The following is a 23,390-nucleotide window of genomic DNA, read 5'->3' on the forward strand; positions in this document are numbered from 1 at the left end:
ATATTGGACAGCATACATAGATCTGTACTCGTAATGTTCTATGGTGGTTGCTACACATCATCTGTGGAAAAGAAGCTTCTACTGGTTACAAGAAGATCTTGTATTCTTGATGCAGATATGAATCTCTATTTTCCATTGCTTCTGAGAGCTGCGTGTTCATTCGGAGAAGCAGTGATTCCTATGAAAGATTTACCAAGTGAAAAAATATGTACATATTTTGTATGTAATATGGAAAATCATTTGTTTCAGGTACTGAGCAGTACAGTGAGTATACAGGCTATGCAGAAACTTACCGGTGGGCAAGAAGCCACGAAGATAAGACCCCAAGGTAAAGTTCCACATAAATATTTCAAGGGAAGGAATAAATAAATGTTATAAATTTGAAAACTTGGTGCTTTAATTATTTCCTAGCATTTGCCTTAATAGAGAATTTGACTGTTTGATCCTGCTCTCTTCAGTAGAGCCAACCAGCTAAGAAAGTTATCTCAATTAATAATGAGATATTAATGCTAATAAGTGGTACCTGCCAATATGTCAGTTCTTAAACCAACATCTTTTACAGTTGTAAGTATTTAATCCAAATTTTTGTTAAGATACTGACTGAACTGTGGATGGTAATGTCACAAGAAGTTTGACAATGATACCTCAAGTGCCACAGTGCAGCTGATGTGTGGCAAAATAAGGTTTAATATCATGAATCTGAGCAGAAAGCTCTGAGCTCTTGAATTTATTTCTCCAACAATGTTATCATAGTGTATACACAGAATTATTCATTTGGTATAGAAACATACACAATGTACTCTCATTTAAATGTGAGCCAAAGTGCTTTTCTTTAACCTTGCGGTGTTCTTACGTACTTAATAAATAGTGCTGTGTAATTAGATTTGTTTCACATTTATGCCCAAAGTCTAGCCAGCATATTTCTAAATTCATAGGGAGACCTGTCTCATTTCTGATGCTGCTTTCATTTCTGACCCACAAAGAAAAAATTGCTCCATTGTCTGTTATGAGCTCACCTTTCTACCTTCTTCTAACAGAGAAGCTCTGCAGGAAATTGCTCATTTTGGATCATGATTATATAGCCAATATTAAACAACTAATGTCATCTACTTTTCTCCTCCCTCCAATTTTAGGGATGAATGGCAGCGACGCTACACTGAAATTGTTGCTATAGATGCATTTCACTTCAGACGTTTCCTTGATCAGTTTGGTCCAGAGAAAATTAGAAGAGAGCTCAACAAGGCCAGTAACTTCTTATAATGGCCTGCAGTCTAATGTTTATAGTACCTTTTCAAATATTTTTGTATTATTATGTTCAGCTGAGGAAGTTCTTGCTTAGTTGTGTCTCTTATAAAAGGCGTACTTCAGGGTTTTGCTGTCCAATGTTAAAGCAGAAGCTTGTCAAATAGAATGACTCTTACCCTTTGATATGCTATTCAAAGGTGTATTTTATTTAACTTTCAAAAATATAAATGAAATTTGAATATACATTTTGTTAACTCTTCCCTGTCCTGCTTCTAAATTATGATTTTAAGTTCTCTTCCCATGATTGGCTCTGCTGAATCCTACTCAGCCCTGCAGTCAAGGTGGAGAAGGGGGTGCCTGATGTTTTAACATGATGACAGTTCATAAATACGGTGCCTCTTGCTTTTCTTCCACCTTTCTTGTTTGCTCTTGGGGTATTGCTGTGGGAGTTTATCTTTTCATACATTGATGTCTTCTTGAGATCAGATCCAGCTGTTCATAAATCTCCTATCTTTATTTGCACAATAGCTGTCAGGGCTGTTGCAACTCAATATGTGTATATACATGCCAGTTAGAGCTTACAGTGATGGAGGTCTTCAGAAGACTGATAAATCAGGCCAGTTTTAATCCTTTAAACAAAAATTTTAGACAGACATTCAGAAACAGCACACTTCCTACTAATAATTCTTACACGTTATTAATCATTATCACTATGTATTCAAAGCAGTCAGTCCTTGACCTTACCTACGTTAGCTGTGTAGGTACTGCTCCAATGGCTATGGTCCTTGATAGTCTTAGTCATCAAAGTTGCCAGGCTGAAGAGCTCTTTGACAAGGGAAGCTGGAACTGCGGTGGGCATCTTTTTTCTCTCCCCTGCCCTCCCTAATTTGGGATCTTGTCTTTAAATAAGATACTTGAGCTTCTAGATAGTTCCCAGCCCTTGGTCTCTGCCCTGGGCTATATGCTGCATAATGTTTGGGAACATGGGGTTATTTTCCCAAGCCATGGCAGGTGCTTTATCATGTTGCATGGCTGCAATTTTCATGTTTGTTTTTCTTCTTGCTTTGCTGCTGCTTCTTTTCTTGAAGCTAAGGCAGTCTTTTCCCAGCTCTTGCGGTTGTACTTTTTCAATGACTAGCTATTGCCATCAGTGAGCTGTTTATAGTTCTGAGGCCTTAGCTTTCAACCTGTGCCAATGTTTTCAAGGCCTTTGCTGTTATCCCACACATAAAATTTATCTCCTAACAAGAGATGCCTGGTATCAATCTCCAGTTCACATAGCAAATTCTCCTACGTTAATAAGGCAGCTAACGGGCCAGAATGAGGACCTTGCATGGCTAGCATAAGGCATAGGTAGTGAAAGGTCTGTGGCCTGTTATAGCAATGGCAATGCTATTTTTACTGGGCAGTTGAGTACAAGAATGCTTACAGAGTTATACTATGTTAGTGTGCTTATATTTGGGTTCAAAATATGCTAACAACAAAGTCTGCTTAGTGTGCTTCTACGTTTATAGATGCAGAGGGCCTCTGCTTTAGCTAGGGTGTTGAATATAAGGACACAGTACTACCGTTGTTAAATTCTCCTGCTTTCTGTAGTATAGGAGGGGATAGAATAATATAGGATGCATTTTAAATAAATTCAAACATAGGGCAGTGTGTTCCAAATTCTCAGCTGCAAAGCGCTTTTCCCCACCCCCCCACCCCCCGCAATGATGTACGGTGCTGAAGGGCTAATTTAATATAGTCATAAAACCTTAGCATCTTGACTAAAGTAACATTCATCAGCTTGTTTCTTCATGGTTGGTAATGAAATTAGCCCTGAAAAAGACAGTAAATAAATTTTATAAACTTCAGTGATATCTTAGTACAAAATTCAAATTACCTACTCTAGTGAATTTATGATCTGCCTACAATTTTCAATATTATTGATTGGGTTTGGATTTTTAAAACAAATTATGGTAGATCCATGCAACTTTCACACAATGTGTCGGTTTGGCTGCTGTTGTTTGATGAGGACTGATTGGTATTTAAAGAAAACTTTAAGCCTGAGTTAATTCTCTGTTTACTACAGTAAAAATTTCATTAAGTTTATTGGAGGTTCTATAATATTTTAGCAAATCAGATATTTTTGGATGTGCTGTGGTGGGTTTTCTCAGTTTGATTTAAAATGAATATTAACCTTAAGATTTTTCTATGGGTGAAAACAAGTTGATGGAATAATCTGCAACTCTCTATTATGATTTAATAAATCAGGACTCAGTAAGCACAGTATATGCACACAGGCTTTGAAATACGAGTGTATTATGTATTAGTAGACACAGCTCAGTGTCCAGAGGTTCTTTTGTTTGTCTGTTATTTTGTTAGATGTTAGGAAATGATTGAAACAACTTAAAGTGATTCTTCTTACAACTTGTATTTTCTTATAAGCCTGCATGTTTTCTCCTTTATAAGATCCATCTGTCTTAAAGAACCAGATGTTCACTCTCGGTTATTTTTCTCAAAAGGTAGCTGTCTGAGTCTGACCCTTGTTTCTGGTTTAACCCATACTCAGAAAACAAGATTAATATTGTCTTAAGTCAGCTGTTCAGAATAAGAAAAAAAATCATTGTATCTGATTTAAGCATTAAGATTTGCAGATATATGTGTAAGAGATGTCACTGTTTCATCCTTGCTAGCCCCTTGAGATTATTGCCTAATAAAGACTCTCACTAGCAATAATTTTTCCAGCTGCAAGTTTCACCTTCCAAATCTTAAGGAACGACTAACTTATAATTGGGCTTGCAATCCCACTCATACATGTCATTAAGCCTATTTTGATAGTCACCAATTAAAAAAAGCTACAGCTTCATATTTGGCAAGAAATGCTTCCCTAAGAATTATGGTATGCAGAACAATTACATTTCAAATCGTGTTAGCTGTGAGAACTATATATAACACAGTTTTATATGAAAACAAACCAATTATAAACATCACACACTTCTAAATAATATGAGATACCATATATTTGAAGTTGTGTACAATTTAAAAACAGATTAATTTATGTAGTTCAAAAGGAACAGCTCTTCTACTTCCCATATGGAAGCAACTGCTTTAAAACTGCACAGAAAGCTTTCATATTCCTGTATTCCTACGTGAAACATATTTAAAATATTGGTGCATTGTCTCTTTTTTAAAAAAGTGATTAGTTTTATCTTTATCCTTTGTTTGCTATGAAAAATCATAGGGGAGCACTTCCTTAGATATTTTTTTTCATTGCTGCTGAAGTCCTTCCAAGTATTTGCTGACTTTCTTACTGTGTCTGACGAGACAGTTTTTGTTCTCTATGTCCTGGCGAGTTGAGAAATACATGCCCATTAAGTAAAAGCTGAAAAGAAAATGGCATCCCTTTGCAACACCAATCCATTTCCCTCTCTGGGAGGATGGAGTTTGAAGAATTATTGTCCACACAGCCAGAGTACTGGCTTGCTCGGCCCACCAGTTTCGTACAAACGTGCTTTGGACATTAAGTACATTAATAACTCTGACTTGAAAGAGCTCAAGAAGCTGCATGCATCTGATGATATGTAAGTGTTCCTTATGCAAACTCTGAATCATAGTACCCTGCTAAACTATAACTGACAGAAGTCTGAATTTGCAGCTTAGATTGGAGTGAAACCGTGGGTACTTCAATCTGTACCAATTCAATAAATTTTTGTACTATTGAAAAACTTCCCAAAGAGATTTACCCTTTTTTCTATACACGGAAGCACCTGCCTTTACTCAAGATTTCTCAAAAATATCACAGTTTTTCCTCCTACCCTCATTTATTGCATTAGACCCTCATTTATTGCATTATGGCATTCTAAGATGCCATTTTGTATTTTATTTTCAGTTTTGAGGAATTTCAGTAATACTGGATACAGCAGTTCAGCTGTCATGTATGCTAAATGGGCTGAAAAGCAACAAACATGGAACAATCTACTGTCAAAGTTATTCTCTGCTCTGGCTATCCTGAAAAGTTTCCTGTAGCTGTGATGAAATCTCTAGGAGTCAGCACCTGTATCTAATTTTTAACTTGGATCCAAATAAGGCAAAATTCTTCTTGCCTTAAATTCTTTGGTGACTGACCTTAAATTTAAAGGAAGACTAATGGTGTATTGAAGTAGTTTGAATTTGGTATTGCTAGAAGACAATACTGATTATTGTTATCATCTTACTGTTTTAAAATATTGCACCAGATTGCCTGTCAACTTCATCTTCTGACTCTTGTCTGCCTGCAGGCCTACTGTGGCTTCTCTCGACCCAATGTTCCACCTCAACATCTCTCTGCAATAGCCACAGGAAACTGGGGATGTGGTGCCTTTGGAGGGGACTCCCGATTAAAAGGTAAATTGTAGCAATTCTTTAATGTCCAAATGAATCATATAACTTAGATGTTGATTCTTGGCCTTATTTTTTTTTTGTTCAAGTACGTTTTTTGGTTTTGTTCAAATTAATACATTTTAGCCAAGAATTGGAATAATAGTTAAACTGTCCATAGAACTGGTTCGTTAGCATTGATCTTTAGGCCATGAATAATGTGGCCTTAAACAATAAAAACGCACGCTGCTGCTTTTATATGCTATTTTCAGTTTAAAGTTTGAGGTAAGTACATAATGGTGAAATGCCAGGTTTACAAGGACCTGTAGCACTGAAACCTTCGAAACCACAGACACACAATATTGGTTCACAAAAGAACGAGTCCATTGCAGTTCTCAGTCGTATAAATCAGTTGACCTTTGTGGAGCAGTCTTTTTAGATTATGCCTAAAATTTGTATCTCTGCAAAGCTGTTTAAAGTACCTGGTAATTTGCAAGGCTTCACAAACTTGCTGGCAATGCTTAATGTTTAGTTTCTCTCCTTAATATATTGCTGTATGCCAGAGAGGTTTCCAGTCACTCAGACATGCTTCTTTCTTTCCTGACTTGCATGCTGTCATTCACTTTCTCATGTTCTTTTATTTTTAATTGGAGTATTTATAATGCGGCAGATATCACATGCCTACATTAATTTAAGACTTTTTCCTATCGAGTCAAGAACTGATGGATCCTGACATTTAAATTGATATCCTGATGCATATAGTTCTAAGTAGAAATTTACATTTTTGTTGTTTTCAGACATTTGGAGAGTATTTAAAATCTGCTTTTCTGAACAGCTTTAGGTAGTTACATTGAGACAAACAATCATCAGGCTACCAGCTTCATTAGTTTTCTTTCTTAATGTGTTTTATTCATTGAGCATCTATTTTTTTCTCAATGCTCATTGATTTCCTGACAGTTGTGTTTTGATTTCCATTAGATAAAATGGGTTGCCAAGTGCAGATCATCAATATCAGAAGTAGTATTTACTGCAGGATCTGATCATACTTGATTATGATTATGTTAGGAAGGTTTAATAAATGCTTTGATTTGCATAAGGCTTCCTCTTGGATCTCTACCGTAATATCCCATGTATACTTTTTTTAATGTATGGGTTTCTGATAAAAATGGCTCATCTGACCTAAGCCATTATTTGTTCAACACTGGATGTGACTTTTAGAATAGGGATTGCTCACTGCAATGCTTTGCTTCCTCTCCCCATCGGTCAGAGCTCAAAACTGAAGCATACTGACAAAGACCACCATTGCTGAGTCCATTTGGTGAGGTAGCCCCTAAGAAAAGTCTTTGATGTAGACAAAGAAATGAGCCATGAGATGTGGTGCTTCGTAACTTGGGTATGAACCCTGGGCAGAACAAGAACATGTAAAGACTTGAACATTCTCTCAGTTTTATTTTAACTTAATATTTTAGTTTGAGCTTTCATTTATGTAACTTTTTCCTCTGGTTTTGGATCAACCTTTTTTTTTTTCCTAAAGTCTGCGAGAATTAACACTTAGCAGTGCTGTAACTTGTTGTTGCCATTGGGAAAAATTAATCTAAATCTATGCGTGTACTCTCAAGTCTTCTCCTGTTCTTTTGGCAGACCTTACAAAGACAGACATTGGTTTAACTTGCACTTAAGTTACTCTTTTTGTAAACTCTGCTTAATTTCTTAGTTGGCTCTGAAAAATCCATACTTAATAAAGAGAATTAAATGACAGTGATGTGCTATGGGATATGAAGCTAGTCATTTAACATGTGACGTTTTTCTCTGAGCTGATGCTGACTAGAAACAAGATGGCTTCATTCTTTTTTTTGTAAACTATGAGCTACGAAAAGAGTACAGTAGTTTGTCATGTGTGTTTTTGTCAGAATAGAGTTGCATTTGATGTGTGATAACCAAATGAAATCTTGTCTAGTTCACAGATACTCCCTGTACAGTCATAAGTGCTAAAGGTGTTTCTCCCTTTTGTTTTAAAATGCTGTATAGGGTTATTCTGAACTGCAAATTCTCTCAGTGGTTTCACTTTATTATAAGCAAATTTCTTACACTGGAGAATAAATTCTTCATTTCGGAATATGTTGTAGAAAACTCTGAGATTATCAGTATCACGGTTTCACTGAACCCAAATAAATAGCTTTTGTTGACTACACAGACTCGACAGTGCATTGCGATGATAAAATAGTTTTCATAGTTTAAAATCTTGCTTTTTCATTTAACATTCTTAAATATACACCCTTGTCCTTTCAGAAGTAGTATTGGGATCTGTAACTTCAGAACCACCAAAGTATTTGATGTAATTGGATATAACTGGATAAGTGCCATAATGCATTATGATACTTTACATGATTTTTTTAGTCACGAATTAAAGGAACATGATTGTGTGTAAAATATGGTTTCACTCAAGGTCACAGATGATGCGAAAACTAAAGTCATCTTAAGGGAAGAAAAAAATAATCTGGCTTTATAAATTAAAGACCTAGTATGTAAACAAGACAGATTCCAGCTCAGTTAGGGATATTTACACAGAATTTCAGTATAAACTTAAGACTTTCAATACTGAAAAAAGTGTATCCATATAATTGGGAGAAGGTGGAAGATCTTGTCTTGCTCTTCAAACCAGAGGGTAGTTTAACAATTACTAGCTGCAGGGACTCTGTGCAACTGTCTAAAGATTGGAAAAGTGTTGTTTTATTGAAAATGCAAAGGAGATGATCTGATGAGGCATCTCATAAATACATAAATTTAACTTTTAACAATTGTGAGAAAGTACTCTTTAGCTGAATTGGTGTTCTAATTTATCTGAGAAAATAAAGTGCAATAGGAAGGCTGCCATCAGCTTTAAAAAGACCCTTGTAGGGTTAGTGGAAGGGGAGAAAAGCATGCATCTTGCCTCATGTAAAAGCGTGTGATATTGAGGTGCTACCGTGATAGTACTGCAGTTCTGAACTTACACAATAGGCAACGACACAAGGAGCATTGGGTGTTTAACCCAGCACAGCATTGCTGCGCCTGCAGTAGCAGAGTTCCGCTCTGCTTGCCCCTCCTGTGTCTCTGGTGCCGCTTTCCTCGCACCGATACCCGGACTCTGGCTGCGCTGCCGCCATGGTACCGCAGCAGGGAAGTCCCTGGTCTTAACATCCTTTCCTCTGGATAAAAGGGACTGAACATGTAGGGCCTGTGAGGATAGTTGGGTCCTCAGAGGGGTTTGTATTATGCTTCTACCGCCCTCCCTAGGTGGTAGAAGAAGGTATGTCAGCACAGCCTTCAGGTGCGAGTCCAGAAGAGTTAAATGGGATCACATCAGCTGGGTGCAAGGGGCAAAAGAGCCCAAATCCCTCCAGTCCTCTGTACCACAAGCTCTATTGCTCTTCCTGTGATGCTCCTTTCTGTATCAGTAGCATGGAAATTTTACATGGGATTATATATCATTAATGCCCAGAAGATTGTGAAGACTCTTGACAAAAATGTTGACCCTCGTTTCATAAGATTTATAGCAACTCAAAATAAACAGTATGATATTTTTAATATCTTCTGTAAAGTGCAATTGCATTGTTTGTTTGTAATGAATAATAAGATTCATTAGGTTCTGTTCCCCTATGCAAGCTAGTTAATTAGACCCTTTAAAAACTGAACTACTGAAGCTTTACCAAATCCACAGCTGGTTCAGTAGTTTAATTAAAATATCATTCCCAGATTGAGATTAATTTCACATGTGAATCATGTAATTTATAATTTTAGCTATGGGTTTACAAGAGGGTTTTTTGATTAAAGAATGCGGTATTTTATTAGGTCTCTGTTTAAAAATGTGAAGATTCTTGAGCTGAGCTAGGAACAGCTTTCTATTTAGTTTCCACTAGCAGGTGGTAATGCAGTACATACGCTATTTTATTTAAAATTAATCTTTACAAAGACAATATTAATCACATTTTAATTAACTCTACTTACTGGATAAAAAAGGAAAGAATTAATATCAGAACTGCACCCATAGGTTCTGAAATACGACAAGCCGCAATAGATTAAATAGTTGCTGGGGTCCATTATTTGGACTGTTGTAACATTACCTGAAATGAATGTGTGATTGATTGCATGCATCTGTGACACTCCAGCCTCGCAATACTGGTTGATGAAAAAGCTGTGCTCTTGTAATAGTTTGGTGCTACCTAAAAGGGTCCTGGTTTTTCTTCTCCGGTTCCCTGTTCTTGGCTGCATGGTCTGGTGCCCTCCCTTGCATCGCTCTGGCTCTTAGCAAACCCTTCACTCAGCCAATTCAACTGCTAATGTAGCAGAAAACAATTAGCTTTTATTCTTTTGTCGTATAACTTTTCTGCCAGGTTGGTGAATGGAATTGGCTCAGTGAGATGTCTGATGAGCACCTGAGAGTTGCAGAAAAGTCAGGAGGTGGGTGAGAAGGGAGAAAACATAGCTGGACCAGAGCCACTTTCTCCAATTGCAGTGGGTCATTAGCTTGGCTCAGCTGGACCATTGATCAGTACCCCAGATGATTTCTTAAGATAAATCTTCAAAGATCTGTTTCCAAGATAGGAAGCATTCTTCTTTCTTTTCTGTTATAGAAAAACAAAGTCTGTCTATTTTGTAATGTTAGCCATTGACAGAACTTGGGATGCAGCTTGATCCAGCGAGTTTGACATAAAAGCTGGAAGTTAAATAACCTGAATTGCATTCTTGGCATCGCCACTCACTTTTTATAGGTCAGAACGAGCCATCATATTCCATGCTGCATACTTCTGTTATAGGCAAGATGGACACCTTAAATTGCACAGTAAGAGACTGCAGAACCATAGATCTCTTGGGAGCTAAAGGTTGGGTCAGCTCCTGCTTTGTGTAGCTTACCTAGTGAAAGGGTTGGCTCCATTCCTTCTGAAGGGTGGCAGAGAATGGAAATAGTATGTCCTAATAGATGCTTTTTACCCCACTATTTGTGACTCGATGCAAGCAGCTTAAACCAGGATGTACGATGGTGCTCTGTCATCTTATGCTGTCGTACACGTTTATTGGATATTTAATGGCTGCATGCTGCTTGGGGACGGACATGGACCAAAAAAAAAAACCACCCTTTGATTTTTTAAGCACATTGCTTATCTGGAAAGTAAGAGTGGTTGTCACTAGTGACTCCAGCAGAATACTTCAACACTCTGAGCTGCAGTGCCCAGTATTCTTACTTTGTTTTTAAATTGGTAGTAATACTTATCTAGCCATTGTTCAAATTGCTTTGCAGCGTTCACCTGGAGATGGGTGGTACAATTATTTGCTGTAAACTTAAGCTGTGTTTTTCCCTTCAGCAAATTGCTTTATCCTGTATTCATGTGTGTAATCTTTTTTGTTGTTTCAGCCTTAATACAGATACTGGCAGCTGCTGAGGCTGGACGTGATGTTGTTTATTTTACCTTCGGAGATGTGGAGCTCATGCGGGATATTTACAGCATGCACACTTTTCTCTGTGAGAAGGGCCAAACTATTGGTAAGCATAAAGAAATCTTTTCATGAAGCAAAGAGACTTAACTGTCTCTGTAAGTGGAAATTGTCCAGTAGGAATTATTGTCATCAAGTCCTGAACGCAAGCAAATAAATCTTGGTCTATTTGTAGCTGTTTCCAGAGTGGGGAACTCTTCTGATTCAGGGTCTGCTGCGCAGTGTTAATCTGTTAGAAGACTTCTAGAATCCTTTTCTAATTCACTTGGGAGTTACGTTCCAGAATTTGGAAAATACAGATACATGTGGTAGAAGGTTTGCAAAAGTTTTTAATATAACTCAAAATGCTTTAAAAAGGGAAAATCTGCTTATGCATTCTTGATACAGATTTTCTTATAGTGTTTCTGGCTTGATCCTGCAAGATGTGTTCAGATGTGTTATCCAGTAGCAATAGAAGAAAAGCAGTGTATCCATTGCCCCACTGTAATTGTTACATGTCTTTAATTGCTGGGACAGAAGCACAAAGCTAGGTAATTGGCAATACATTTGTAAGTAATACGTATGCAAGCCTAATGTTCGGATAGCTTGTGCAGAAGGCTCAGCAGAAAGTTGAGGGAGCCCACCCTATGTTCTGAACAGACTTGGAAACAGTCACGTTCCCCTTATACAGTTGTCTACCTCCTCTTTCATTGCTCACTTGAAGAAATGTTCCTAGCCACTATCTCAGTGCGAGTGTGCATTTCTAGTCTTCATTTGCAATCATACATTCTTCAGATGGCGTGATTTTACCTGTTTTTTAATTATTTCTTTTTATTTTTAAGGGGATATTTATAGGCTGTTACTGAGATATTACAATGAAGAATGCAGAAGCTGTTCTACTTCAGGACCAGATGTCAAGCTGTACTCTTTCATATACAACACCATTGAGTCCTATGCAGATTCTACTGATGATGATGATGATGAAGAAAAAGGGTTGTGCTTTGAGGATTAAAATAAATGTGTTTGATCAGAATATTGTTCATCTCCTCCCACTGGTATATTGTGAATTGCTGGGTATAATGTATGAATTGGCTTAACTTAATATATATTGACTGCATTGGTAGTTATGTATAACACCCAAACAGAAAAACCCCACCTTTGAGAGACGAGATTTTTTTGTTTGACGGTTTCATACATGAAAACCTTGTTTGTGTATGTACAGAAAAGATTTCTGTGGTAAAACTGGTTTGCATTATACCTTGTTAAGCAGGATATTTTGGTACACATTTGTATTTCAGTCAAGAGATTGCTGAAAGACTTCAGAAGATTTCTCTGTACTCCTTTGCCTTTATTTTTCAGAGATCTCATCTAGATTTCTCATGTAAGCTTAGTGCTGGAGTAGAGGCAGCCATGTAACTCCTGGGATGATTTTAGAGAGAAGCATTGTAATGATCGTTCCTACTGAAAGTTGTCATAATTCGATTACCTCCTTAACACTGCCATGGTACCTTCATTGTTCTTATCAGCTTTTTCATTCATTTAACTTAAAATGTCCTGGATTTAATCTCCTTTTTTTTTTTTTAATAAATGGTTAAAAATTGAAAGATTCCGGAGGAGCTATAATGGATTTCACAACTGCATTGTCTTTATCGAATCAGACACAAAAGTTAGCATGAAGAAGTAGAGAGAAAACAAAGTATCGGAGAGTGAGAAAATAAGAAATGTGACCAAAATTAGAAGCAGAGGGAAACATTTTCACATGAAACTCTTAAATACCATTTTGTTGGTGCTATCTGTTACAACATTGAACAAGGTTTTAGACATGTTAGTATATTTGAAGTTTCTCAAGGTTTACTGTTGGTGGCAATATCCTTTGAATTAAGGTCTGCTAGTTGTGTTTATATTGTCATATCAGTTCTCCTTTATCGCAGTATGCATATATGTGAGTATAAGATCCCCATGGGATAACGTCAGTGAAGAAATGGAAATCACTTATGTATCAGTGGGAGGAAAGTCTGCAGGCTACAGATAAGAACATGAGGTCTTGTTAGGAGTTTGCGCCTGTGTCTCTTTAGGCTTGGGAACAATAACAATGAAGAGAGGGCAAAAGATGTGTAAAAACTGTGCTATTACTATCTCTGTGAATACCAAATTAGCATTGCTGTAGTACATTAATAGTTTACACAAAACTGCAGATACATCGGTGATAAAACTTTTCCAGGTCTGTGTACGGGGCCTATCCAATGAAACGTTTGTCTATTAGTAATTTGAACCCAGTTTAAGTTTAAGCCCAAATTGCTAAGTTTAGCCTCTTCTGTGTTAGATTTTCTGATCTGTCATGGTTGCCATTACCAGTTTAGCAATACAGGGAAAAACCGCAGCAGGAAATGTAGTGAGCTAAGGCTCTAGTATCAACAAACCTTTTCGGCTAATGTCAGATAAAACCTCTCCAAGCCTGAAACACAACATGGTAATTAAATGCTGGAAGCTGTTGGCAGTCTGGCTTACAATAAAGCACTCGCAGCTTGAGCTGCTGTGGTGGAAGCAATAGCAAAGAGTTTGGGTCACTTATAAATACCTGCAGATGCTGCCCCTCTGCATTAATGCGAAGCAGGCAGCTTGGAAGCGTGTTGCTTGGAAGGTGGCAGAGCAGTTTGAGGGTTTCTTCCTATTCTTCCCACCAGCTGTAGTTTTCTCCACCCCTATCCATTATAAGGAAAAGATCTGGGCTAGAATTTCAGGCCTTTTTCTGTGTTTGCAACCTGTGTCCTCAGAGTTAGTGGCAATCTTTTCTCCTGCTCCTGGTGTTTCAGTGTTGGCTCAGATGCTGGCAGTAGGAATAACAGTGTTTTATAATAAGCGCTTATTTGGGCATTTAGATTCAACTATGATAGTGCTTCTAGATGCATTGCCAATGATAAATGTACCCTGTTAATTAAGACAAGTGATAGAAAATCGGTGCTATCTGCCAAACCTTCTTCACCTTACTACTCAGGATTCCCTATAGAAAAGGTGATCAGAATTTGTTCCTAAACAACTGAAAGAAAATACAGCAAAAAGCTTTAGGTGGCTAGATATGACCTCGTCTTTATTGTAAATAAATACATCTTTATTAGTGCAATATTAATTTTCATTGTTAGGGGAAGTGACTTGTCAGGTATGAAAAATGTACGCAAATAAGATGGCATAAAATTCTACTTCAACTCTAGAAACAGAAAAATATACTTAACTTTGGAAAGATTCTCTGAAGATCATATTAGAGGGTATCCAGTGAAGAGAGTTTTTGCAGTGTCAGGTGTTTCCAGGATAATCCTAGTCATTTTATGTAGTCTGTATTTTCACTGATATCTGAGAATTTTCTAATAATAATAATAATGCCTTTTATTTGAGATCATTCTTTAGGATATGTTTACCGTACATTTTTTTCCCCCTATGAAATATGGTTGTGTGGACAGGAGAGAAGGAAAATAACAACTCATTTTCTGTTTAATGTGTCATCTGAATAAGAGTGATATATCCTGCATTCTACTGGGTGTCCCTGATCTTGTAAAGGGCAATGTTGTAAGGACACTTTGAATATTACTTTGATCGCAGACAGGCTGAAGATAATATTTTTCTTGGTTGTTTTGGGGTTTTTTTAAGCAAAATAGCCCAAAGTTAACAAATTAACAATGGTGTTACATTCCCATGACTTTCTAATCCAATAAAGAGCTAAACTGCCCAGAATGCTGCATGTGGAAGCAGGAATTTTGCATCAGCCCAGTATGTGCTCTGCATCTTTCTTTCTTTTCCCCTTCACCCACCCTTCTACCTGAAACGTTTTCTTTAGCTAGAGACGCCTTCTGGTGCTCTGTTTGAAGTAGCGTGGAATGGAGGTGCTGATGATCTCTTGTGCAGCCTCGTAAGCTTCAGTTTCACTCTTCTACAAAACTGTTTCTGGAGTATTCCGTTTTTTGGGGTTTTTATTACTTTAGAGATGTTTGCTATATGATTTCAAATAAAAATAAACTTCCTACCAAAACTTTTGTTTTATACTTTCTAGCAGCTAAAATGAATGCTTAATACGAAACAACAACAGGCAGTCATGTAGATTGCAATGTTGCCTCATAGTCAAGTTTGGTGTTGGAGCACTTCTGTTGTTTTACAGCTCTTGCACCTAAATTCCTTGGTTTTGAGGTGTTCTTATCTAATGATGAGTACCCATTACTGTATATATTAATTTATAAACTGTTGAAGTGTTCCCAACATTCTTCTAAACTTACAGTTTATGCACCATTATATTATATTGATTTTTCTGGATCTGTATGCTAATGTTTACATGATTTTGTAGGAATATGATTAAAAAATTCTGACTGAAGCAATATTGTGTGCTTTGTCTCGTAATATACTTTCCAGGACACAGAAGTTCCAGCACATTCGAATGTACATGGCACAATACTACAGATAGTTCTAGCAGTAAATTTAATAATTCAAGTATTTTGACACATACAATATAGCTAAGTAATTTATTCTTACTGTACAATACTGTAGCGGTTGCTGCCATCTGCGTAGCAATGTACAAAGGAAGTAGCTACTGTAAGTTGGAAGGGTGTTAGCATCAGTGTGAGATTTCACACGTGTGTATGGCCATATGCAGACATTCCAATGTTAATTCCCAATTTGCTTTTGGTAAGCAAGCGTTTGATTATTCTTTGAACTTCATGAAGGAAATATAACTAAATAAAAGTGAATAAAACCCTAAAAAGATATAAATAATGAACGTGTTGCATAAATGTTTGCATGGTTTGTAAAAGTGAGACTGACATCTTCCTAAGTGAAAAGATTTAGAACTGTTTTTCAAAAATCTTGTTTTAAGCCAGTAAGAAACTTTTTTTTTAGCATTACAGAAAGTTAGGCTAAAATATATTTTCTGATTGCTCCTAAGGTTTTAGATGTAGCCGAGCTTAAAGTCTGCAGTGTTAATACTGAAGGATTTAGTCTGTCGTACAGCAGGGACAGTAACGAAGAGGTTGAGCGGCAGCAGGCACGTCCGCGGGAGCAGGAGCCAGCAGCTTGGCCCTGGCCGGGCAGGGGTGCCCCGTGCAAGGCGCTCGCTGGCTGCCGCAGGCTCGGGCTCAGTTCATCCTCAGGCACGTTTGTCATTCCCGGTTTTAGATTTAATTCTTCTCGTGTAAATGGCCAAAATGATGTCATTCTCTATAAGAGGCGTTTGGCTGAGTGTTGGATAACCTGGAGACGGCAGGCTTCAGGCAGTGTGCTGGCTGCGTAGGGAGGGGTTGATGCCCTTCATGTTGGACCTTGTGAATCCCAGTGACGGGGAAGCAGGAGGTGCTGACGCTCTGCTGCTGCAGTGGGGAAGCAGCTGCCAGTCTCTCCTGTCCCAAGCCGTCACTGGTCTAACTGGAATCAGCAAATGCCCTTAGGAATACACTTCATTAATTCTTAAAGGCAACTGGAGCCTGTGGAGATAGCTCCTTAGGGATAAAGCACAATTGCAAGGGCTGTTTCCCTATGGACTTTTCCCATTTTTCTCCATTGCAAACCATTGGCTTCCCAGCTATGTCAGTGCTTGGATAGAGGAGTCCCACACAACTGAATTTCACAACTTTTGACGTTTACGTTCCAAACAGTCTGCATCCTCTCGGCCTAAGCAGCTTTCTGTGACAGAAGGACGGACAGGTAGATGTCAGACCTCAGGATACCAAAAGCTGTTACAAACTCTGTAAGGTTCACCAGTGTATTTACGCATTAGCCAGTGTAGCGTGATGCAATATTTGCTCTGGGTAGATAACTGGGGTTTTTTTCCTTTCTTTTTTTAAAATCTGCAAAAAGTCTTTCACTATTTTGTGGTACACTTCTGACAAGAGTGGGGACATCCATAAAATCATGGCAACTGCAAGATGCTACAGCTGTCTGCAGTTGCTGCCTTTTTTTAACTAAGAATTGAGTATTTATGATCTTGTTTTGTGCTAACAGTGTTTCGTGTTCATTTATCATTGCTTAAGTGAGAGTGACCTGGACGCTGCAGAGGAGGTGTCTGTCACCGGTAACTCCATTACAGCAATACCATCAATTTCTGCTTAGCTGCGCTGTCAGCCGGGGTTACGTTACGTGGTTCCGGTAAGCGGCACTCGCTACGCGGTTAAAGGAAGCGCTGGTATGGTCCAAGTCCTCTTGGTCATACTGTGGTGGACGGTGATGATGCTGGCGGATATGCATACACGGTGCTGTGCTTGCTGGCTAGTTGGTACATACATTGCAGAAGGTTAAAGAAGCTGTCACAAAGTACAGGCAGTGCGGATCATGAATACGTAGTTAGTCAGCTGTAAACCCTCCAAGCAGGGGCCAGCGGAACCTGTGCACAACAGACAGGGACTGCACGATCTTCACAACCTGACTGCGCTTGCTGGCTGTCTGGTACCCACAGTTCACACACCTTGGCCTTCACAGTCAGCTCGTCTCTAGATCAAATGGAAAATGGATTGCACTGGAAATCCTTTCCAGAGCTTATCTGCCTAAGAACAACAAGAAAAAGATAGGGGTTTGTGTTTGTTGTTGGGGTTTGGTTGTTGTTTTTTTTAATGGTAAATTGAACAGGTGATATTAAAAATGGGCTTAAAAATGCCCTTTTTTTTCCCCTTTTAAGTATCTAAGAGGACCACTGTGATGTTCAAGTTTTCAGAGCAATGGAATACGACAAGGGGATTTCTTCACTGGGTGTAAAGCATGCCCGATTAGGGGAAGATTACTGAAAAGCCCCAACTCCTCCTTCTGGTAAATGTTGGTTCGTGTAAACCTCCTCTTGGAGAATTCAGGTAACACGCAGGTAACTACCTACCTACCCTGTCCAGAACTTTCCACAGACACTTTGCCTACCCTGTTCTCGGTTATATTCACTTGGAAGGCCCAGTTCAGTGACAGACTTTTTTTGTTCTTTAAAAAAAAGCCTTCTGCAACTGCTTGGAATTCTTATACCTATTATAGCTGTAATTTTTGCAATTAATATTATCAAATGAGATTCTGCACAGATAAAAACTGCATTTGCTAAATAGGAAGGGAGCAAAAAACCAGTGGAGCAGGTTTGTTTCTAAAGTCCATGTTTAAAGTTACCAAGAAATGGAAGGTAGTGCCACAGAAGATGCTACCGGTGTGGATGCGAGACGTACGTACGTGTATTAGCATGAAATCACTGTCCCTCCACAAATGTCGAACTTCAGTGCCGAAGGCTGTTACTGCAGGAAGGCAGTTATGATGAATTACAAACTGTTTGTTATAATGTATCCTTATGGCATCACTTTTTAAATAAGTCTGACCTTAGCTAAAGGCATTACTGGCGTTTTTGCCTGGAAGTACAATGTTTGCCAGCTTTTGTGTAAACCGTAATTTACATGAGGAACAACGTCCGGATTGCGGGAGAAATTAAACCTCTGTAAATGCTGGCTGGCTGTGCTCTGGAATGGCTACTGAGCCTCTGACATCTCCCCTTCCGGGGGGAGGGGTGCGTTAAGAGGCAAGAGGGGAAAACTGCAATCTTCTTGCTCAAAGACAGTATTTTCACCTTTTTTTTACATTCACTTTACAGAGATAGATAGAAGATTATTTTGTTTGTTGGGGAACAGTTATGTTCATTCTCAGAAATTGCTAATAGTACCTGTTAAAAACAAAACAAACCAGGAAAACAAAGGCAGAATCAGGGGTAAACGTCAATGTTTACAGATTTATTACAGGAATCTGCTACAGTCGTGCTCTGCAAATATAATGCTTGGATTCTCTCAGCGACCATTATCAAGACCAGCTATAGGGGAGGGGTCGTCTTCTGATTTGCCTTTACTTTCCAAGTTTGCAGGTCTTTGCAAAGAAGGCAGAAAACACTTGAGAGAGGCAATTGATTTTTGTTTCTGTGTTCCCATTGGCCGGGTTGCCATCTCCCACATGTTGGAGTCCAAGAAGAAATACCTGTCCGGGTTTCCTTAGGTGCCTGTTCGATTAACGTTTTTCATTTGTGAAAGACTGTCCTGACTGGATGCTGATAGCAGTCTTGCTTTGCTTACGGGGCGGGGGGGGAGGTGATTCTTCTGAAAACAGCCAGGTGGGCTCTGGCCGTGTCCAGGTAAGTCACATTCATTTTGGAGCTCAGTGGGGAAATGACAAACAGAAGCACCTTACATGGCCAGAATGTTGCACCTTTAGAATTGGGAATAAGAAATTCATGGAAAATTTTCTCCAGGCTGCTTCATTAGGTCAAGTTGTTTTGCTTTGTGTAGCTGGAACACCAGAAAGTAGGTTTTCAGTGAAATATTTCCACCGGCTTGTGCATCTGCATCAGTAACAATGTTCCCAAGTTAGTGGTCCTGCGTAGCTGCTCTCCCCTTTTGCAGTCTTCAATACCTGGGAAGTGAGGAAGTGTATCCGTGTGTAGAGAAGGCAGGGTGTCCCCTCCGGCACGTATTGGCTTTGCAGGACTATAAAGATCTTTTCCCATTGCAGGAGTCTGACCCGCTCCGCTCGTAAAGGAAATTCATTTGTTGAATCAATCTGTTGTGCTGCTTCCACATCAGGTGTTACCTGCAAAGGGACACCTGGGAAAGTTCATGATCTTGAACTACGACGTCAGTGTGGATTATCACCAAGCTGAAAGCAGCTTTGCTTACTTCCATTTGAAAGTGGAGGACGCTAAATCAAATCAATTAATTTTTAAGAGTGCCCACTTAAGATTTAGATGTAGTTTATGTCATCTGCTTTACAGATGCTTCAGAAGAACCCTCCTCCACAGCCTTATATCAGCGAGGACATCGCTTCTCCATGGGTGTACGCTGGGCTTTCAGCTGGAAGTTGAAGGGAAGTGCTGAATTTGCTAATTTCTTTCATTCATCAAAGCATCTTGGCACACCAGGTGCAATAAAGATATTGTATAGATCAAAGTGTTTCACCACAGCATGAAGTTAATTTTGCTAAGATTTGAAGACTTACCTTTTCAAAATTAAAGGTTAAGAAAATTGCTTTGAATAGCTAAATCCCGTTATTGAATAATGACAAGATTTTCCTTAATGTACTAGAAATTGATTGGATCTAAACCAAAATGTCATGGAAATAAATTAAGGTAATTCTAAGTGTTTCGCACCCTTTTATATAAAGGATAAGGTCCTAAAAAATTGTATTTTCAAATCCAGAGCTAACCCTATCTTCAAAATGCCTGCATTGTAAGCTAATTATCTTGTTGCAGATTTAAGTCATTACTTTGCCTGTTGCCTGAGGAATTTTACAGCAGAGCAGTATTAATAAGATGCCAGGAGTACAAATTTCATAACTTAATCTCTGTCATAAACAGAACTCATATAAACAAAATGGTATTTTCATTCATAATTACTTGACCTGCGGCAAATGTGGGTCAGGAATGAAGGGATGTTTGATGTTACATTCTGTGGAAAATCAAAACTGTCGCATTTTGAGGAGAAAGGTAAAAAAAAGAAAAAAATCAGTGTCTTCTGGGCAAGGATTGAACATACCGTAACTTTGAGAAAAGGAGGCTTCTAATTTTTCCACGTTGAAAATCCCAGCTCAATGACATTTAGACTTTACTGTTGGTGATGACAATTCCCTGAGCGTTCATGATGAAAAAAAGACCTATGACTGATTGAGTCCACCCCTCCCTCATTCCGCCAACTCCATGTACACAAAAACCAGCAGCCAAACCCAGCAGATTAAATTTAAAATGCAACAGACCTGGAGCTTGACTGTTTGATTGCGGGCAATCATGAGGACTAGATGTTTTTAATGACAACTAAGTACCTCCTAAAGTCATCTGACTTCAGTATCTGGGGCTCTAAATCTTTTGACTGACTTTTTTTTTGTTTTTTAAAGTTCTTCAAGCCTTGAAATTGTTTTTCAGTCATTGGCACGAGAGCTGGAAACACCCAGATGAACCTGCACCTTCTGCATGCCAGTTTTGGAAGGGTTTTGTTACCCTGACTGACAGCAGGAACCTCCTTCGCCTGCTAGGAAAGCTTCTGGCCCCGGTGGTTCGAAGGGTTTCAAGGCTAATCAAATTCCTGTTTGCTTTAAACAAACATCCCCCTCTTTTTGCCTCAAATCTTGATTACATGTGACCTTCAGATAGCCTCAAAATGTTAATAAATGACTTTGAGATTGGTTTCTGCTACAGTCCAGTAAAAGCTTCTGACAGATCAGTGTAAAATTGTGCCCACAAAAAATGTTTAATCTATGACCAAAACAATGCATTTATATACTTAAATGAGGAGGGAAGGCTTTGCTGTTCTGAAAATTCATGTGGCAATGACCTGGCAGAGCTATGACTTAAGGGAGTTAAATCCAACTTCGGATTCTGATCTCTAGCAATACCCAGCCAATGTTTTATTGAATGGCGCGCACAGGAATGTGTGGATCACGACGACCAGCATCTTGAAACAACGAATAACACCAGCTATTCTCTGCCACCTTAGTATTTCTGTAAGGTTGAGACATAATGCAAGCAGCAACGAGCGGCCAAAGTATCCTAATGTTAGTAGTTTGTATCTTAAAGCATTTCCAAAAATGAGTATTTGGAATATCCCCAGGTGGGGGAAATTCTCTGAAGTGGGCTGAGGGAAAGAAAGCATTCTCCTAGAGAAGCTGGCGGCTCACGGCCTAGACAGGTGCACTCTTCGCTGGGTAAAAAACTGGCTGGACGGCCGAGCCCAGAGAGTTGTGGTCAACGGAGTTAAATCCAGTTGGCGGCCGGTCACGAGCGGTGTTCCCCAGGGCTCAGTACTGGGGCCGGTCCTGTTCAATATCTTTATCAATGATCTGGACGAGGGGATCGAGTGCTCCCTCAGCAAGTTTGCAGACGACACCAAGTTGGGCGGGAGTGTTGATCTGCTGGAGGGGAGGAAGGCTCTGCAGAGGGACCTGGACAGGCTGGATCGATGGGCCGAGGCCAATTGTATGAGGTTCAACAAGGCCAAGTGCCGGGTCCTGCACTTGGGCCACAACAACCCCAGGCAACGCTACAGGCTTGGGGAAGAGTGGCTGGAAAGCTGCCCAGAGGAAAAGGACCTGGGGGTGCTGGTTGACAGCCGGCTGAACATGAGCCGGCAGTGTGCCCAGGTGGCCAAGAAGGCCAACGGCATCCTGGCCTGTATCAGAAATAGTGTGGCCAGCAGGAGCAGGGAGGTGATCGTGCCCCTGTACTCGGCACTGCTGAGGCCGCACCTCGAACACTGTGTTCAGTTTTGGGCCCCTCACTACAAGAAGGACATGGAGGTGCTGGAGAGTGTCCAGAGAAGGGCAACGAAGCTGGTGAAGGGCCTGGAGCACAAGTCTTATGAGGAGCGGCTGAGGGAACTGAGGTTGTTTAGTCTGGAGAAGAGGAGGCTGAGGGGAGACCTCATCGCGCTCTACAACTGCCTGAAAGGAGGTTGTAGAGAGGTGGGTGTTGGTCTCTTCTCCCAAGTAACTAGCGATAGGACAAGAGGAAATGGCCTCAAGTTGCGCCAAGGGAGGTTTAGATTGGACATTAGGAGAAATTTCTTTACTGAAAGAGTGGTCAGGCCTTGGAACAGGCTGCCCAGGGAAGTGGTGGAGTCACCATCCCTGGAGGTATTTAAAAGACGTGTAGATGAGGCGCTTAGGGACATGGTGTAGTGGGCATGGTGGTGTTGGGTTGACAGTTGGACTCGATGATCTTAGAGGTCTTTTTCAACCTTAATGATTCCATGATTCTATGAGCCTATAATGAGCCAGGAGGAGGTGAGGGACTCGCGCAGGTCCACTGCTCCGTCAGTGTCCAGCAGACGCAGGCAGCGCCTTTTTCTCACAGAGTTAAAACCCACAAGTGCCACAAACCCAGACCTGGCAGGTGAAACCCATGTGTTTTGTCCCACACTTGAGAAGGCGTTAATTCCTTGCAAAAGCCTCTTTGTTTACTGCAGTGCTTGCTTTATATCTCTGTTCTGGTCTGATGGCCTCACTGCCGCTGGGCTCCTCAGCAGTGTCTAGCCGATGATCTCAGTCTCGGCCCGAAAGGTTCACCCTGTCTGCAGGAGGAATCATAATTCAGCCTCCCGGCTCGCTCCCGCTAAGCCTCTATCGCACGCCGAGCGCCCGTGGTGACAGTGCGTGCCAGCTATGCTTAGTGGCTTTAGAGTATTGAGTGAACTGTCAGCTTCAAACTCATTGACTTAAGACTCGGGCTAATCACAGTCCCCAAAGTGGCGTGCAATCCTTGCTCTTCAGAGCTAGATCCTTCCCTTGCTACAACGTGCAAGGGTGGTAATTAGTGAGGATCATGATTTGCTAGCTGGATTGAGTAAGAAATGATAGGCAGGATTTAATTCTCACTTTCCAAACACCTTTACAGA

At 39.7% G+C, this 23,390-nt stretch overlaps 1 protein-coding gene across 2 annotated transcripts in view; it reads left to right on the forward strand.

Moving 5' to 3' along the window:
- The window catches only part of PARG (poly(ADP-ribose) glycohydrolase), a 72,934-nt gene extending 57,543 nt beyond the window's left edge, over window positions 1–15,391 (forward strand). For both annotated transcript variants that reach the window (XM_075154324.1, XM_075154323.1), the window contains exons 14-18: window positions 250–328; window positions 1,134–1,242; window positions 5,505–5,610; window positions 10,976–11,104; window positions 11,877–15,391. In XM_075154324.1, coding sequence (XP_075010425.1) covers window positions 250–328; window positions 1,134–1,242; window positions 5,505–5,610; window positions 10,976–11,104; window positions 11,877–12,046 — 593 coding nt within the window. In that variant the 3' untranslated portion in view covers window positions 12,047–15,391. The remainder of the gene's footprint in view (window positions 1–249; window positions 329–1,133; window positions 1,243–5,504; window positions 5,611–10,975; window positions 11,105–11,876) is intronic.
- Window positions 15,392–23,390: the final 7,999 nt, after the last annotated feature.

This window comes from Calonectris borealis, chromosome 7 (assembly GCF_964195595.1).
Source record: "Calonectris borealis chromosome 7, bCalBor7.hap1.2, whole genome shotgun sequence".
Classification (NCBI taxonomy): Eukaryota; Metazoa; Chordata; class Aves; order Procellariiformes; family Procellariidae; genus Calonectris; species Calonectris borealis.